Source organism: Salmo trutta, chromosome 39 (genome assembly GCF_901001165.1).
Source record: "Salmo trutta chromosome 39, fSalTru1.1, whole genome shotgun sequence".
Lineage (NCBI taxonomy): Eukaryota > Metazoa > Chordata > Actinopteri > Salmoniformes > Salmonidae > Salmo > Salmo trutta.
In genome coordinates, this window is record NC_042995.1 from 9571261 (window position 1) to 9590737 (window position 19477).

Below are 19477 nucleotides of genomic sequence, written 5' to 3' on the forward strand. Positions count from 1 at the left end.
AATACAGATACCCGCCATTTTGGAGTCATCTAAAATCATAAATAGCATTAGAAATATTCACTTACCTTTGATCTTCATCAGAAGGCAGTTCCAGGACTCCCAGGTCCACAATAAATGTTGTTTTGTTCGATAAACTCCATAATTTATGTCCAAATACCTCCTTGTTGTTAACGCGTTCCGTAAGCTACTCCAAGTGTAGGAAGCGCGCCCAAAATGTCACGACGAAAAGTAAAAAAAGTTGTATTTATGTTCGTTCAAACATGTCAGACGTTTTATAGCATCAATCTTTAGGGCCTTTTTAACTTAGAACTTCAATAATATTCCAACCGGACGATTCCAGTGTCTTGAAAAACGTTTTGGAACACAGCTAACTCTCACGTGAATGCGCGCCAATGAACTCATGTGCTTTCCTGAGTCAACAACTTCCAACTTCCTCTGTTCGCTCTCTGTTCATCATAGACGCCTCAAACAACTTTCTAAAGACTGTTGACATCTAGTGGAAGCCTTAGGAAGTGCAAAATGAACCCTAAGTCACTGTGTGTTCGATAGGCAATGACTTCTCAGGTTCTGGCCTGCCATATCAGTTCTGTTATACTCACAGACATCATTCAAACAGTTTTAGGAACTTCAGAGTGTTTTCTATCCAAATCTACTAATAATATGCATATTCTAGTTCCTGGGCCCGAGTAGTAGGCCGTTTTAATTTGGGTACGTTTTTCATCCGGCCGTGAAAATACTGCCCCCTACCCTAGAGAAGTTAACCTGTTATGGCTTGATCCCGTTAGCGGGATTGATATGACGACAGCCAGTGAAAGTGCACGACGGCAAGTTCAAAACAACAAAAGTCTCATAATTAAAATTTCTCAAACATACAAGTACTTTTCACCATTTTAAAGATAAGATTCCCCTAACCCTTGTTTCTCTTTCCCCTTATCCTCATTTTTCTCCCCCAAATCCTGAACTACTGAGCTATTTGATCAGTTCAGTTATTGCCTTAATTCAACACACCTGGTCTACCAGGTTGGTTAACTTCTATGGGCTAGGTGGGACGTGACTGTCCCACCTGCGGGACACACTATTCAACAGCCAGTGAAATAGCATGGCGCGAAATACAAAACAGCAAAAATCTCATAATTTAATTTTCTCAAACAATCAACTATTTTACACCATTTTTAAAGATAAACTTCTCGTTAATCTAACCACATTGTCCGATTTCAAAAAGGCTTTACGGCGAAAGCATAAAATTAGATTATGTTAGGACATAAACTTCACAAGAAAAACCACAGACATTTTCCAAGCAAGGACATGCATCACAAAAACCAAAAATGCAGCTAAAATATTCACTAACCTTTGATCTTCATCAGATGACACTCCTAGGACATCATGTTATACAATACATGTATGTTTTTCTCGATAAAGTTCATATTTATATCCAAAAACATCATTTTACATTGACACGTGATGTTCAGAAAATGTATTCCCACCAAAACATCCGGTGAATGTGCACATCAATTTACAAAAATACTCATCATAAACATTGATTAAATTTACAACAGTTATTGAAAGAATTATAGATATGCTACCGCTGTGTCAGATTTTAAAATAGCTTTTCGGCGAAAGCACATTTGTCAATATTCTGAGTACAGAGCTCAACCATCAAAGCAAGCTATACAGATACCAGCAAAGTTCTGGAGTCAACTAAACTCAGAATTAGTATTATAAATATTCTCTTACCTTTGCTGGTCTTGGTCGGAATGCACTACCAGGACTCGTACTTCCACAATAAATGTTATTTTTGTTCGAAATACTCCATATTTATGTCCAAATACCTCCGTTTTGTTCGTGCGTACAGATCACTATCCAAAAGGCATAACGCGTGTGCGTAAAATAAGAGACAAAAAGTCAAATAGTTCCATTACTGTTCGTAGAAACATGTCAAATGATATTTACAATCAATCCTTAAGGTCTTTTTAAAAATAAAACGTCGATAATATTCCAACCGGACAATAGCGTATTCATTCCAGGAGGAAAAGAATGAGCGGCGCGCCAAACGTGAAAGCGCAGTAAACAACTCCCTGCTCCCAGGCAGTCCACTGATAAACTGAGCTCCTGTTCTTTGCCCAGTAACAGGAGACACATGAAAGACGTTTCTAAAGGCTGTTGACAGCCAATGGAAGCCTTAGGAAGTGCAAAATGACCCCACAGACACTGTAGTTTGAATAAGGATTAGATAGAACTACAAATCACTTCCTGGTTGGATTTTTTTTCTCAGGTTTTTGCCTGCCATATGAGTTCCGTTATACTCACAGACATCATTCAAACAGTTTTAGAAACTTCAGAGTGTTTCCTATCCGATATGCCAATAATATGCATATCTTAGTTTCTGGGAGTGAGTAGGAGGCAGTTTACTCTGGGCACGTCAGTCATCCAAGCAACTCAATACTGCCACCATCCATAAGAAGTTAACTTGTCTTTTGAAGACCGTAGAAAGGCAGGGTAGGATAGATATAACTCTGTAACAGTTTGGGTCTAGAGTGTCTCCCCCTTTGAAGAGTGGGATGACCGCGGCAACTTTCCAATCTTTGGGTATCTCAGACGATACGAAAGAGGTTGAACAGGCTAGTAATAGGGGTTGCAACAATTGCAGTGGATAATTTTAGAAAGAGAGTGTCCAGATTGTCTACCCCAGCTGATTTGTAGAGGTACAGATTTTGCGGCTCTTTCAGAACATCAGCTATCTGGATTTAGGTGAAGGAGAAATGGGGAGGCTTGAGGAAGTTGCTGTGGAGGGTGCAGGGCTGTTGACCGGGGTAGGGGTAGCCAGGTGGTAGTAGATTTAAAGAAGTGAAGTAGACAAACTGCCAGTGTTTTAAAAGTTCTATGAGTGAAGGAAAAGCAGCCAACAAGTGCTCAGCATATGTGGGAACTCCTTCAAGACTTTTGGAAAAGCATTCCTCATGAAGCTGGTTGAGAGAATGCAAAGCTGTCATCAAGGCAAAGGGTGACTATTTGAAGATTCTCAAATAAAAGTCTAAATATAATTTATTTAAAAACAAGTTATTACATGATCCCATATGTTATTTCATAGTTTTGATATATTCACTATTGTTATACAATGTAGAAAATAGTAAAAATAAAGAAAAACCCTTGAATGAGTAGGTTTTCTAAAATCTTGGACCAGTAGTGTAAGTATTCAGACCCTTTGCTATGAGACTTGACGTTGAGCTCAGGTGCATCCTGTTTCCACTGATCATCCTTGAGACGCTTCTACAACTTAATTGGAGTCCACCTGTGGTAAATTCAGTTGATTGAACATGATTTGGAAAGGCACACACCTGTCTATATAAGATCCTGCGTGTCAGAGCAAAATCCAAGCCATGAGGTCGAAGGAATTGCCTGTAGAGCTCTATGAAAAAGATTCTGTCGAGGCACAGATCTGGGGAAGGGAACCAATAAATGTATGCAGCGTTGAAGGTCCCTGAGAACAGTGGCCTCCATCTTTCTTATTTATATATATTTTTTTACACATTTATTAGTTCCAAATAGAACAATCAACAATTACAGAAATGGCATTTTCTTGTTTTTTTTCTCCCCCCCACACACACCCCAACCCAAAGATGGATAAAAACATAACCAAACATTAACAAAAAAAGTCCTCACATCTCCAATAAAAATAAATAAAGCCGAAGTACGGAGTAAAGGGTCTGAACTTATGTAGGTGAGATATTTCCGTTTTTTTTTGTATCATATGGTTCAAATTTAAGTTAATTTTAGAAGCACTTAAATAAGGGCTGTGTTTCGTGTAGGCTTACCCTGGCGTGACGTTTTTATAACCGTGTAAATTTCTCTTGGATAATGTGATTTATCAATATATTCGGCTGTATTTCTTCTCAGATTTGAAAATGCTAATTAGCGTCAAAGTAGACATCATGCAAAACTACAAATCCCTGCATGCTCCTGCACATCATCTCTAGCTGACACCTTTGCTAACAGGTATTGTGTCAATTTAAAGCTTGCACAAGACAGTTCACAGAATTGTCAATTTAAATAAATGTATCCCATTTATTCATTACTAAATTTAGCTAACATTACTTAACCCAGAGATCCTTACCTTTGTCTTGATTTGGCAATCTTGTCTAGACCATCAGAATTTGTAGTTGTTTATGATAGCCACATTATCAGCTAATTACATAACATTTTTGTGGGGGTAAATACAGGCAAATATATTGATAAGTTATCTTGTCCTAGAGAGATTTACACAGTTATCAAAACGCCAGCGTAAGCCTACATGAAACACAGCCCTAGTTTTAGGTGTTTCTAAAATCCCTTATGGGAAAAATTATTGGAACCATTTTCCTGTTTGACTGCTAGGTTTTATGCATATTAGGATTTATACTGTGGTACTCGATTGGTATGTAGCTACCCGAAGCTAGTGGGGTGTGGATGAGCTGAGACACGTGGTAAAATGGGGGGGGGGGGGGGGGGAGTGGAGTGGGGGATTGCACAAGCCTTCTGGAAGATGTGATGGTGGACAGGGGGGGGGGAAAAAAGGATTTGTTAATATGAAATGGAGCTCACACAGTACTTTTAGAAGAGCTACACGAGGAAAGTGAATGTGACGAGTGATAAATTAACTGGGGTGGCGGGTGCAGCGATGACCGCCGAGAAATGAGCTGAGTGTGGTGAGGAAATGAGCTGAGTGTGGTGAGGAAATGAGCTGAGTGTGGTGAGGAAATGAGCTGAGTGTGGTGAGGAAATGAGCCGAGTGTGGTGAGGAAATGAGCCGAGTGTGGTGAGGAAATGAGCCGAGTGTGGTGAGGAAATGAGCCGAGTGTGGTGAGGAAATGAGCCGAGTGTGGTGAGGAAATGAGCCGAGTGTGGTGAGGAAATGAGCCGAGTGTGGTGAGGAAATGAGCCGAGTGTGGTGAGGAAATGAGCCGAGTGTGGTGAGGAAATGAGCCGAGTGTGGTGAGGAAATGAGCCGAGTGTGGTGAGGAAATGAGCCGAGTGTGGTGAGGAAATGAGCCGAGTGTGGTGAGGAAATGAGCCGAGTGTGGTGAGGAAATGAGCCGAGTGTGGTGAGGAAATGAGCCGAGTGTGGTGAGGAAATGAGCCGAGTGTGGTGAGGAAATGAGCCGAGTGTGGTGAAGGTAACTCGGAGGGGACTCGTGGTGATTTATGGTTTCTCTTCTGTCCAGAGGGAGTGGGTGTGACTAGGGACAAGAATTGACTTGAATTGCTCTGCGGAATTGAAAGGAGTTATAACGGGGTTAGGTTTAAGTGTTGAGGAGGAGCAGTTGAAATGGAAGATTCCAGATGTTTGGTGAGAGAAGATGTCGTCATGTGGAGTTTTGATGCAGAGTCTCTGCCAGAAGGGTAAAGGTAGGAAGTGTCAGTTATCCCGTGAGCGCTTTTGTTCTGTAAATACTACAGTGTTTTAGGTGTCAGGTTTATGGGCCTGTTGCAGCAGTGTGTAGGAGTGAGATACCTAGATGTGAGAAGTGTGCAGGAGGGCATGAGATGAAGAACGTTCTGTGTGTTAGTTGTGGGGGTGCAAATGGAGCTGGAGATCTGAGGTGTCAGGTGTGAGAAAGGCAGATTGAGGTTGCCAGGGTTACAGTATTACAGAAAGTGTTATTTGCCAAAGCAGTGAAGAGAGTGGTAGAGGAAGATTGGTACAGGGTGAGGGATCTTGAGAGGATTCCTGTGAGTAGGCATAGACCAAGAGAGAGTGATGGGAAGAATATGTGCTTCATTAAGGTGCGCTTTTTAGCATTTATAGCCATGGTTGTCAATTGTATTGCAGAAATTGACAATTTATTGCTCTCAAATTTTGTACACAAATTTGAGATTTTCTCCTTTGCAAAGATAATCCATCCACCTGACAGTTGTGGCATATCAAGACGCTGATTGAATGGCATGATCATCATTACACAGATGCATCTTGTGTTGGTGACAAGAGTAGCTGAGTAGGTCCTGCCTTGGCAGCAGCCAATGGGGATCCCTAATAAATACAAATACAGAAATGCCACAGTCTCAAGTTTTGAGGGAGCATGCTATTGGCAAGCTGACTGCAGGAATTTCCACCAGAGCTGTTGCCAGATAATTTAATGTTTATTTCTCTACCATAAACCGCCTTCAATGTTGTTTTAGAGAATTTGTCAGTAGGCTCAACCAGCCTCACATCTGCAGACTGCCGTGTATGGCATTGTGTGGTTTGCTGATGTCCATGTTGTGAACAGAGTGCCAAATGGTGGTATCAGGGTTATGGTATGGGCTGGCATAAGCTACAGACAACCAACACAATTGCATTTTATCGATGGCAATTTGAATGCACAGAGATCCCATGACAAGATCCTGAGACCCATTGTCCTGCCATTCATCCGCCGCCATCACCTCATGTTTCAGCATGACAACGCACAGCTCCATGTCGCAAGGATCTGTACACAATTAAAAATGCTGAAAATGACCCAATTCTTCCATGGCCTGCATACTCAGACATTTCACCCTTTGAGCATGTTTGGGATCGACATGTACGACAGCTTGTTCCAATTCCCGCCAATATCCTGGAATTTTGCACAGCCATTGAAGAGGAGTGGGACAACATTTCACAGGCCACAATCAACATCCTCACCAATTCTATGTAAAGGAGATGTGTCCCGGAATAGGCAGTGGCAGCTACCCACTTCTCCAGTGCTTACTGTGTACATTGGGAGGAGCTGGAACCAAAAGTGAGCCCAAGAGGTGGTGACCTGGGGGTCTCTGAGGTACCAGAACACATAAAATACCTTTATAATAAAGCATTGCATGCATTATCATGGCTTTAGCGTACTGGCATAGAGCAGTGGTGTGGAGCCACTTGCAGAAGTTGCACACATGGAGTACATTTATTGTAGCCTGGAGTCTAGGAAAAATGTTGCCTTTTCATTCAATTCTACATCATTTTAGATGACTGGAGACTTTCGCAGAATCTTTTTTAATACCTCACAAATGACCAAAATGACAGGCTACTTTGACACTGACAAACTGAGAATCTGAGATCAATAAAAACGACATTCTCTAATACATCAATAGCCTAGGCCAGGTGTGAGGAGAAACACAGTGGGCAATACCGAGCATGAGCTAGTGAGATCCTATTGGTGTGTTCTAGCACATATCTGCATATTTCTGTTAGGGAACGCCACTGTGAAGCGTTCATGTGCAAAAACTCAATTCGCGTTCCTTCTAAACAATGCACTTTTTATTATTTTGCAAAGGGTAAACTCTACAAAACTTAGTCCACTCTGTTCACAACTGATTTTAGTTTTGGGAACAGAACTGTATTAAGATCAGATTTTTCATCGATTAGAACATTTGCATAATGTCAGCCAAAATCCATCTCGTTCCATCTTCTCCCACTGCCGGCCAGTGGGCTTCCTCTCACTACCCTATTTGGTAGTGCGTGGAAACGCAAAGCGGATGCTTCACATTTATATATCCGGTGAAATATCTGTCTCATTGTTCTATCTGTGGCTGCGCTGTGGTAGTGGGGGACAGTAAGTTCCGGGCAGGCACACACCATTGTTCAGAATAAAGAAAGCGCCGGAACTGTGCAGTCTGTTTCTGTATGACTACAGGTATGTAATAGCAGGTGTTAAACTTTCTAAAGTTAGAAAGAACATGTCATACCATGATAGGTAACAAATCTGTTAAATTACATCAAACCTGATAATACCTTTTCTGTCAAACAGTGAACGTGATAACTATTTTACAAAGTCCCATAGCTAGAAACTTTGGGTTTGTCTGAATGGATGTACATTTCCTGAAGGTAATTTAATAATAAATTTAATTCGGAGTTAATTTAGCATGTTGGTTTTGTCAAATTCATGACCTGGTAAAATGGCGGCGCCCACCCTGTCTGCGTCAACGGACTTCAGTGCGGGTGCACCAGAGAGAGACAATTTCACGGTCTCACAAACAGTAACCTCGTACTATATGGTTTTGTGCATTTATGTGAATTTGTGAAATCTACTATAAGTTAAGCGCACTTATTTAAAGGGTCTAATTTGGATGAATTAATGTATTGTTGTCAATGCTTACCTACCAGATCTATTGAAATGAGAACAGTGCTTGACTTGGACAGGAGCTCATCGGAGCTGAGTACCGTCACCTCAAATGTCTACTGTTTGAGCTCATGTTCCTCTTCTAGAATATTAGTTCAACAGTATTGTGGGGCTCCTGCACCTAAATATAAACAGTACCGGCACCTATTTCAGTCCAAGTCATGTGGTGAATTAGATAATTGATCAAGAAGCAATATAATATATTTTTAGAGAATAAAGAATGTACCGGAACTGTCAAGAGAATAACTTGTCTGTTTCTCATTGTTACTACAGGCCGACTCAGAGTAAGTCTGAGTCCGGTAACATCAACAGTGAGGACAAACCCAGCCTGCCTCTCTCCTTCCTCACTGAGTCCAAACCTACAGTCACTGGGTCCTGATTGTGACAGTGGAGCCCAGTTTACACTGCAGGATCCAGAGATGGCATCAGTGAAGCTGGAAGACTGCAGTCAAACACTGGAGCTGAATGTCAACATTAAAGATGAAGAAGAGGAGGAGAAGATTGGGACATCTGTTTCTCATGGTAAGCACAGGTTCTGTCTAAGTCTGTTGTTCGCTCCAACTTCCCACTGTGCATGAAAAGTTGCAGTAGAACTGTTTCAATGAGAAGCTAGATGTTTTTTCATGCTACTCAGACTTGCATGGTTTGACACCAGTATTGCCAGCATTTGTTTTATTCACTGGGCTATCTGGAGTGATCAGAGAGTAGACTAAAGAAGTGAAGTAGACACACTGCCAGTGTTTTTTAAATGTCTATGAAATGAGTCTGTGTAGGTACTGTCGTGGAAATATTGAATCAAGTATTTCTAAGATACCGGAGCTTGTGAATTGAAATAGACTTATTACTAAAGTAACAACGCCGAGCAATTCCATGGAAGAACTGATTCTCAGTACTCAGCTTTTATACAGTTTTACCCATACATAACATTGTCACTCCACTTTATGTAAATTATTAATACCTTCTAGCCTTGGCCACCCTAATCTTGCTGCCTTTCTTATTGGCTCAGACATTAGGTCATAGATTCTATTGGTGGCGTGACACACAGACATGCACACTCCTACTGCAGGTCTAATGGTGCCTATAACTGATTAGCTAATGTTCCTGTCCAGAGGCCTTCACAAGTTCAGGCTGATGTTGTCTATGTATGATTAACCCATGTCCAGTAGCCTTCACAAGATCAGATATGGCCCAGACCAGTCACGTCTGTGTTGGTCTACCTTGCCTCATCCACACGGATTCTGCTTACTGTTTTTTATATGTCTAATGGTTAACTCGATATTGATCCAGCTCTGTACATTCAAATGGGCTCAGCCTTCATTCTGCTTACACATGTCTAATATTTAACCTTATATCGATTCTACTTCAAAGAGAACAGTATCGGTACTGAAAATCACCAGATGACTAAATTCTCTAACATTACTAACCCTTGTGATAGTGAGTGGAGAATGACACGCCCCTTTTTAGCTTTCAACTCTTACCCACTTAGAGTGGTTTTATTCCCCTTTTGTGTTGTACAGCCTACTGATATGAATACATACACTACCGTTCAAAAGTTTGGGGTCACTTAGAAATGTCCTTGTTTTGAAAGAAAAGCACTTTTTTTGGCCAATGAAAAATAAAATTGATCAGAAAAACAGTAGACATTGTTTTGTAATGTTGCAAATGACTATCGTGGCTGGAAACGGCAGATTTTTTATGGAATATCTACATGGGCGTACAGAGGCCCATTATCAGCAACCATCACTCCTGTGTTCCAATGTAATGTTGTGTTAGCTAATCCAAGTGTATCATTTAAAAAACGTTTTCTAATGATCAATTAGCCTTTTTAAAATGATAAACTTGGATTAGCTAACACAACGTGCCATTGGAACACAGGAGTGATGGTTGCTGATAATGGGCCTCTGTACGCCTATGTACATATTCCATAAAAAATCTGCCGTTTCCAGCCACGATAGTCATTTACAACATTAACAATGTCTACGCTATTTCTGATCAATTTGATAATTTTATTTTACAAAAAATTGCTTTCTTTCAAAACAAGGACATTTAAAAGTGACCCAAAACGTTTTTTTTTAAATGTAGTGTATGTCACCCGGTACAGCCAGAAGAGGACCGGCCACCCCTTTGAGCCTGGTTCCTCTCTGTTTCTTCCTAGGTTCCTGCTTTCTAGGAAGTTTGTCATAACCATTGTGCTTCTGCATTGTATGCTCTTTCGTGATTTTATGCTGGATTTCTGTAAAGCACTTTGACAACTGCTGATGTAAAAAGGGCTTCGTAAAATAAATTTGAATGACATGTACAGTACCAGTCAAAAGTTTGGACACCTACTCATTCAAGGGTTTTTCTTTCTGAATTGTAGAATAATTGTGAAGACATCAAAACTATGAAACATTATATATGGAATAGTGTAGTAACCAAAAAAGTGTTAAACAAATCAATATATTTGAGATTCTTCAAAGTAGCCACCCTTTGCCTTGACAGCTTTGCAAACGCTTGGCATTCTCTCATCCAGCTTCATAAGGTAGTCACCCGGTACGCATTTCAATTAACAGGTGTGCCTTCGTAAACGTTCATTTGTGGAATATTTTTCCTTAATGCGTTTGAGCCAATCAGTTGTGTTGTGACAAGGTAGGGTTGGTATACAGAAGATGGCCCTATTTGGTAAAAAAACAGGTTGATATTATGGCAAGAACAGCTCAAATAAGCAAAGTGAAACGAAATTCCATCATTACTTTAAGACCTGAAGCTCAGTCAATCTGGAACATTTCAAGAACTTTGACAGTTTCTTCAAGTGCAGTCGCAAAAACCATCAAGCGCTATGATGAAACTGGCTTTCGTGAGGATCGCCACAGGAATGGAAGACCCAGAGTTACCTCTGCTGCAAGGGATAAGTCAATTAGAGTTACCAGCCTCAGAAATTGCAGCCCAAATAAATGCTTCAGAGTTCAAGTAACAGACGCATCAACTGTTCAGAGTAGACTGTGTGACTTAGGCCTTCATGGTCGGATTGATGCAAAGAAACCACTACTAAAGCACACCAATAAGAAGATACTTGCTTGGGCTAAGAAACACGAGCAATGGACATTAGACCTGTGGAAATCTGTCCTTTGGTCTGATGAGTCCAAGTTTCAGATTTTTGCTTCCAACCGCCGTGTCTTTGTGAGACGCAGAATAGGTGACCAGATGATCTCCGCATGTGTATTTCCTACCGTGAAGCATGGAGGAGGTGTGATGTTGTGGGGGTGCTTTGCTGGTGACTGTCTGATTTACTTAAAATTCAAGGCACATGTAACCAGCATGGCTACCACACCATTCTGCAGTGATACGCCATTCCAGCTGGTTTGGGCTTAGTGGGACTCATTTGATTTTCAACAAGATGACCCAACACACCTCCAGGCTGTGTAAGGGCTATTTGACCAAGAAGGAGAGTGATGGAGTGCTGCATCAGATGACCTGGCCTCCACAATCACCAGACCATAACCCAATTGAGATTGTTTAGGATGAGTTGGATTGCAGAGTGAAGGAAAAGCAGCCAACAATTGCTCAGCATGTGTGTGAACTTCAAGACACTTGGAAAAGCATTCCTCGTGAAGCTGGTTCAGAGAGTGCCAAGAGTGTGCCAAGCTGTCAAGGCAAGGGGTGACTACTTTCAAGAATCTAAACTACAAGCTATTTTGATTTAACACTTTTTTTTGGGGGGGGGGTTACATGATTCCATATGTGTTATTCCATAGTTTTTATGTTTTCTCTATTATTATTCAATGTAGAAAATAGTAAAAATAAAGAGAACCCCTTGAATGAGTAGGTGTGTCCAAACTTCTGACTGGTACTGTATATTACGCTAACTGCCTGGTTCTTCTGATGTTCACACAGGAGATCATGTTGAGACATTCTCTACATCCAGAGAGCTACAGCAGGAAGATCACAGAGCTAAGAGATCTCACCACTGCCCACACTGTGAGGAGATTTTCCCAATTCTATCAACGCTAAAAATCCACCTACAAATACATACAGGAGAGAATCTGTATTTCTGCACTGACTGTGGGAAGAGATTCAAAACATCAGGGGTTCTGACAGTTCACCAGAGAGTACACACAGGAGAGAAGCCTTACTCTTGCTCTGACTGTGGAAAATGCTTCATAACATCATCTGCGCTAAAAGTTCATCAAAGAACACACACAGGAGAGAAGCCTTACTCCTGCTCTGACTGTGGAAAATGCTTCATAACATCATCTAAGCTAAAAGTTCATCAAAGAACGCACACTGGAGAAAAGCCTTACTCCTGCTCTGACTGTGGAAAGAGTTTCTGTCATCCGAGCCACCTAAAACAACATGAACGTATACACACAGGAGAGAAGCCTTACTCCTGCTCTGACTGTGGGGTGAATTTCTCTCAACTGGTCCACTTAAAAAGTCACCAAGGTATACATAAAGGAGATAAGCCGTACTCCTGCTCTGACTGTGGAAAGAGTTTCTCTCATTCGAGCTACCTAAAACAACATGAACGTATACACAGAGGAGAGAAGCCTTACTCCTGCTCTGACTGTGGAAAATGCTTCATAACATCATCTGAGCTAAAAGTTCACAAGAGAACACACACAGGAGAAAGGCCTTACTTCTGCTCTGACTGTAGGGCGAGTTTCTCTCAATCGAGCCACCTAAAACATCATGAACGTATACACACAGGAGAGAAGCCTTACTCCTGCTCTGACTGTGGAAAATGCTTCATAACATCATCTGAGCTAAAAGTTCACCAGAGAACACACACAGGAGAGAAGCGTTACTCCTGCTCTGACTGTAGGGCGAGTTTCTCTCAATCGAGCCACCTAAAACAACATGAACGTATACACACAGGAGAGAAGCCTTACTCCTGCTCTGACTGTGGAAGGAGTTTCTCTCGACTGAGCAACTTTAAAATACATGAACGTATACATAAAGGAGAGAAGCCGTACTCCTGCTCTGACTGTGGAAAGAGTTTCTCTCAATCGAGCCACCTAAAACATCATGAACGTATACACACAGGAGAGAAGCCTTACTCCTGCTCTGACTGTGGAAGGAGTTTCTCTCGACTGAGCAACTTTAAAACACATGAACGTATACATAAAGGAGAGAAGCCGTACTCCTGCTCTGACTGTGGAAAGAGTTTCTCTCAATCGAGCCACCTAAAACATCATGAACGTATACACACAGGAGAGAAGCCTTACTCCTGTTCTGACTGTAGGGTGAGTTTCTCTCAAATGGGCCAGTTAAAAAGACACCAACGTGTACATAATAGTAGCCTCATCAGTTCTCTCAGACCAGCTAAGATTAGTCACTCCACTTAATTCTCATCTCATAAAATAATTGGCAACATTGAGTTGGATCAAATGAAGAAAGTGTAGAACACTATTGTAATCCTATTGTTTCTCACTGTGAGAACAAGGCAGAGGAAAGGGAGCGTCATAGAATGTTAGCCTCTTTTTACTGATCAGTGTACATCTTGTCAGTTTTGCTGTGTTTTTTTTTAGCCCACGTCCGTAGACACATCCCAGCTCTACTAGTACTGCACCTGTCGACGACACAAGTTGTTCTGCTTCCACGAGCACATCCAATGCTAGCATCAGTAATTCTACATTTGTTGTTTGCCCAGCTAGCATGGACACTGCGGCTGCATCAGAATCACAACTGTCAGAGCTACTGCCTGCTTACTCGGGAAAGCACCAAACAACAGACAGGGATGTTGGACCATCGAAGAGGTGCAAATATGATGAGACCTACATTGATTTGGGATTTACTTATATTGGGAATAGTGCCTTTCCTCAGCCACAGTGTGTTATCTCACAACTCGATGAAACCTTCACTTTTGTGAATGCAGACATTTAGAAACAAAACATGCCAATTTGAAAAATAAGCCACAGGAGTTTTTTAGCGAGAGTTGAGACGACTTTCCAGTAGTAAGACATGTATAAACCAACAGATGCCATTAATAAGAAGGGGCTAGAAGCATCTTATATTATGAGCTACTGAGTGGCCAGGAAAGGCAAGCACCATACTATTGTGGAGGACTTAATTCTTCCTGCTTCTGCGGATATGACTGCGACAATGCTGGGGGAAAAAGCCAAAAAAGCTATACTGTTTCATGATGCATCAGTGACATGGCAGATGTTTTGAAACAATTACTGCTTTGCGTACAAGCCAGTGAATTCTATGCGTTACAGCTGGATGAGTCAACAGACATGGCGGGCCTGGCACAGCTCCTGGTATATGTCCGTTACGTTTTTGGAGGGTCAATTAAGGAAGACATCCTCTTCTGCAAACCACTTGAAACCGAGACAACAGGGCATCTTTTTAAAGTACTGGACAGCTTTGTGACATCAAATGGACTTTGGTGGTCAAGATGTTGGTATCTGTACTGATGGCGCAAAAGCCATGACAGGGCGACAGTGAAGTGGTAACACGCGTGCAAGCAGTTGCTCCCAACGTTACTTGGGTACACTGCAGCATCCACCGAGAGGCTCCTGCTGCCAAGGGAATGCTTGAAAGACGTTTTGGACACTACAGTGAAAATGGTTAACTTTGTTAACAAGGACAACACACAGGTCTTTCCATCATTGTATGATTTTGTTTGTCTGAAAATGAACTCAAGCTTACGGACAAGGTCAAATGTGATCTAGCGAAGCACCTGAGTGAGTTTGGTGTGTAATTACGCAGATACTTTCCTGAAACGGATGACAAACTGTATTCGTTACCTCTTTCATGCCCTTCCTCCAGTAAACTTACCGATATCTGAACAAGAGCCTCATCAGAATTGCAACAAGCAGTTCTGTGAAAATATAATTTAATCAGAAGCTGCTGCCAGATTTCTGGATTGGGCTGCGCTCAGAGTATCCTGCCTTGGCAAATCGCTCTGTTAAGACACTGATGCCCTTTGCAACCACGTACCTATGTGAGAGTGGATTCTTGGCCCTCACTAGCATAAAAACTAAATACAGGCACAGACTGTGTGGAAAAGGATTTAAGACCGACTCTCTCCAATACAACCCAACATTGCAGAGTTATGTGCATCCTTCCTTTCAAGCACACCAATCTCATTAACCTGTGGTGAGTTATTCACAATTTTCAATGAGCAAGTAAGGTTTTATATGTAAAATGGCTAAATAAAGAGCAAAATTTATTATTATTTGTGCCCTGGTCCTATACCAGCTCTTTGTCACTTCCAACGAGCCTGGTTTTGACAAACTGAAGCCTTTGTGACAGGCTAACAATATTTGAGTGTGCTGACCCTGGTACGCAGCTGGAGGTTGAATGTTTGAAGAGGTATGGGACTATTAACATTTTGGGAAACGCTGGTCTAGATAATCCCAGTTCCTGCTGTGTCATGCTGATGGGATACTAGGGTATGGAGAAACCCATAAGTACATGCATCCATGCCGTGTGTCAGCATTGCAGGCTGGTGGTGTGTTTTCATGGCACACATTGGGCTCCTTGATAAATTGGAGCAACGTTTTAATGCCACAGGATGTCTAAACATCATTGCCAATCAGGTGCATCCCTTTATGCCAGCAATGTATCCAGCTGCAAATTGATTTTTTCATCAGGGATTATGCCCCATGCCACAAGGCTTGTCCAGGAATGGTTCCATGGAAACCGTGACAGTGAATTCAGCTTACTGCAGTGGCCTGCCGAGTCACCAGATCTCAATCCAATTGTGCATCTGTGGGAGAATATGGAACGAGCTATTCGGAGTAGAGATCCACTCCCAGCCAACCCGACACAACTGTGGGAAGCATTGGAGTCATCGTGGCCCAGCATCCCTGTGGGTTTCTTTCCACACCAGGTGGAGTCCATGGCCTGACGAATTGAGGCTGTTCTGAGGACAAAGGGGATTGCAACTCAATATTAGGAAGGTGTTCCTAATGTTTGTATACTCAGTGCCAAAGGAAAGTATTCAGACACCTGGACTTTTTCCACATTTTGTTACGTTACAGCCTTATAATAAAATTGATGAAATAAAAAAAGTCCTCAATCTACACACAGTAGCCCATAATGACAACTTGAAAAGTTTTTTAGGGGGCAAATAAGTATTCATACCGTTTGCTATGAGACTCAATTGTTCTCAGGTGCATCCTGTTTCCTTGATTGGAGTCCACTTTGTAAATTCAATTCAAACAGGCACACACCTGCCTATATAAGGTCCCACAGTTGACAGTGCATGTCAGAGCATGGTGAAACATGGTGGTGGCAGCATCATGCTGTGGGTTTGTTTTTCAACGGCAGGGACTGGGAGACTAGTCAGGATCGAGGGGAAATTTGAACGGAGCAAAGTACAGAGATCCTTGATGAAAACCTGCTCCAGAGTGCTCAGGACCTCACTGGTCCACCTTCCAACAGGACAACGACCCTAAGCACACAGCTAAGACGATGCTTACAAATAGTTTTGAAAAACCTGTTTTTGCATTGTAATTTTGGGATGTTGTGTGTAGATTTGAGGAAAAAAAACTATTTAATAAATGTTATAATAATGCTGTAATGTAACAGAAGGTGGAAAAAGACAAGGGGTTTGAATACTTTTTGAATGCACTGTCTCAGATAAAGATGATGTGATGATCAGTTTTCAGCATTAGTTTCGGTGGATTATTTTTATATTACCAAACACGTTTTGTTTAATGATTAACAGGCTATGAATTGACTAGTTATTATTAAATTGTCTTTTATTGCTAGATTCCCATTCTCACAAACAAATGGCGTACACTGTGTATATACAATTGTTGACATCCGATGGTCATTCTTATGGTGGGTTGCAAAATGCAGGATCCTTCCAAGTTGAACCCACCAGAGGGGGACTGTCATAACTGGCCTGTGAGGATCAGGTTACAGTGGATCACGGTTCTACAGAGATATCTCTCCCTCCCGAAGAGGGGGAGAAGTATAGAGGGATTGATGAGGGGGGTTTATGACCTCACGCCCATCGTAATTCATAAGGCAACAGCCCAACTCCATTCTGTTCTCTAATGTGAGAGACTGGAATGTCTGTGTGCCTTAGGAAGAGTTTACAGCTCAAAACTACACAACATCAAATAAATGGACTTTGGGACATGTATATTTGATCAGCCAAATGGTGGAAACAATGATGGCTGGAATATGAAAATGAATGTCTATTTTATGATGTTCTTAAAAGTTAGTTGAGGATGTTATAACGAAAACATTAACTTGAAGAGTTTTCATAATGTATATGTGATGTTTACATACTTTGTGTAGAAAATATGCAGATGAAAGAGAATGTTTTGGTGATGATAAGACTGATTTTAGTTGTCTAAACGAGATCATAGTAAATCCTAATACCTTGCCTTGTAACTAGCTACACCTAGGGAACCCAGAGAGTGTGTCATAAAGATGGAAACGCCCCTTTCTACTCTACGGTATAAAACATGAGTTAAGAATTGACATATCAGACTAAGTTGACCATGCGCTGCAGCCGAGGTCTACGACTAGTCGTGACCCTGAAACGCAACACGAGGTTGAAGACAAAGATAATCTCTGAACAATCAAGTTTATGGTGGAGTAGCTATTCTAAGTTCTGTATCTAGGAAGTTGAATTTAAGCAGAACCATCCGGCTATTCTTTTCAAGTCACCGGTTGTCTACACGGCCCTCTTACCCACGCCGGGAGCATCGACACGGCTGATTAGCCTCCTCATAAGCCCACTCTCACAGAACAAGTGCAAGGAAACTGACAACTAAATTAAAGGACATTGTGACATCGTTTGGAAAATCAGAGACTTACACCTGAAGACGAATGACCAATGCATTGGCCAAACCTTTCCCACTAAGCGGAAGTAGACCCACAAAGAGATACCTAACAGAAACCGTAAATACATGCATTACACTTTTTACCCATAACCGGGGCAGTTCAGGGCAAAGTGTTAGTGCTGAAACTAAGCATAGTTTACAAATGTATCCAAGTGTTGAATTTCTCTCTTGCGCTCTCTCTCTCAATCTCTCTGTAAATCTCCATCTTGTGTTGGTCCACTAGGGACCTGTTGCCATTGTATGAAGTTTTAACCAATAACCTGGACTGTTTGTGTATATTTATCTTATGTTATCATTTAACTGGTTAAATAAATAAATAATCAACTCAATTTGTGTGGTACGGAATAATTAGTGAGACCCGGGTTTGTGCAGATTTACTAATTATGCGACATTCAGAATGAGACTGAGGAAATGAATTAATTGGTGACTGCTATGAGATCTATGTTTTGAGTTAATTCGGGAAATGTTAATGCATTAAACAAACTTTTCCCGTGGTGCTTCAGGTTACTGAGTTAATTGTTACAGGATTCATTTAATCACGTAATAATAAACAGTTAATTATTCAATAAATAGCATGTCATCGCATTAATGACAACGTCACGACATATTGATGCCCCTGTGCGAGGAATCTAAGATAAAACTTGGCCTCACTGTTGAATTCAGTCCATAGGAATTGTGTAGCAAGTTACTCATACACCAATCAGGATTATTGTTGAGTGGCGTGTGTGTGGTTTTTCTTTTTCACTCAGATACTAGTGGAGCAAGATTGACTCGTGTTGTATATCTGACACAAATCAGTGTGTAGGGGATTTACTGAATGCTATGAGCTAGGGCGTATGTACCACCTGATGCAGGAATTCTGAGAAAAATACTAGTTGGGCCCAATGTAGTGTTATTTCTGTCTATCGCGTTCAGGAGCGAGTAGACTTGGTCGTAATTAATTTCTCGAGCGTGAACATAGGGCCAGCCGATTAAAATTTGAGTAGATATTGGCTTGACCAAGTTAGTAATGATCTCTGTCTCGCGTTTTCATTGGTGCGAGTAGACGCGGTTAACTTGCGGTGTATTTGTATTTTACGCACGTTCCGGTTAATCGCAAAAAATATTGCTGAAAGATTGAACGTGAGACGTCACTTAGTAAACCCGTTCTCTTGTTGGAGGGGACTTTTGTTGTGCGGAGTCTCACTTTCCAGCACAAGTGAAGCTAAGCATTGCACCAAATGCTAAGCTAACAAGGGGGAGGAGCCATTTTTGTTTTCCCCTTTGTTCAAAGTGAAATCCCTTGCCGTGCGGGAATCCCATGTGATTTCAGCTTGCGCTATCGGTGACCTCTGGTGGTGAAGAATCGCCAGTAATTGTTTTAAAATATTTCAGGTTACACTGTATGATATGATTTTCAACTTTCTACATAAACTTAGATTAAGCAATGTTTTCAGGTTAATTTAAAGTTTAATTTTCAAATAGCCTAGACAGGTATGATTCATCAATAACATTATTTAAATTGAACAATTACATTTGCAAGCTCATTAGGGCCAACTCCCACATTACTGATCTGGTATTGTTGGAAATCCCGCCTTTGCTAGAATC

At 41.4% G+C, this 19477-nt stretch overlaps 1 protein-coding gene across 1 annotated transcript; it reads left to right on the forward strand.

Moving 5' to 3' along the window:
- Nucleotides 1-7878: 7878 nt before the first annotated feature.
- On the forward strand, nucleotides 7879-13642 carry LOC115179239 (gastrula zinc finger protein XlCGF17.1-like). The gene is made up of 6 exons (XM_029740629.1): nucleotides 7879-7959; nucleotides 8376-8386; nucleotides 8593-8624; nucleotides 11976-12234; nucleotides 12655-13366; nucleotides 13610-13642. The coding sequence occupies exons 1-6, from the start codon at nucleotides 7879-7881 to the stop codon at nucleotides 13640-13642; spliced, it is 1128 nt and encodes a 375-aa protein (XP_029596489.1).
- The last annotated feature ends 5835 nt before the right edge of the window (nucleotides 13643-19477 follow it).

Excerpts from the sequence above, each read along its gene's own strand:
- LOC115179239 (XM_029740629.1), top strand. The coding sequence starts at position 7,879 with ATGGCGGCGCCCACCCTGTCTGCGTCAACGGACTTCAGTGCGGGTGCA. Across the intron at positions 8,625-11,975 it reads TGGGACATCTGTTTCTCATG|GAGATCATGTTGAGACATTC; the intron begins GTAAGCACAGGT and ends ATGTTCACACAG. Across the intron at positions 13,367-13,609 it reads AGTTAAAAAGACACCAACGT|CCCACGTCCGTAGACACATC; the intron begins GTACATAATAGT and ends GTTTTTTTTTAG.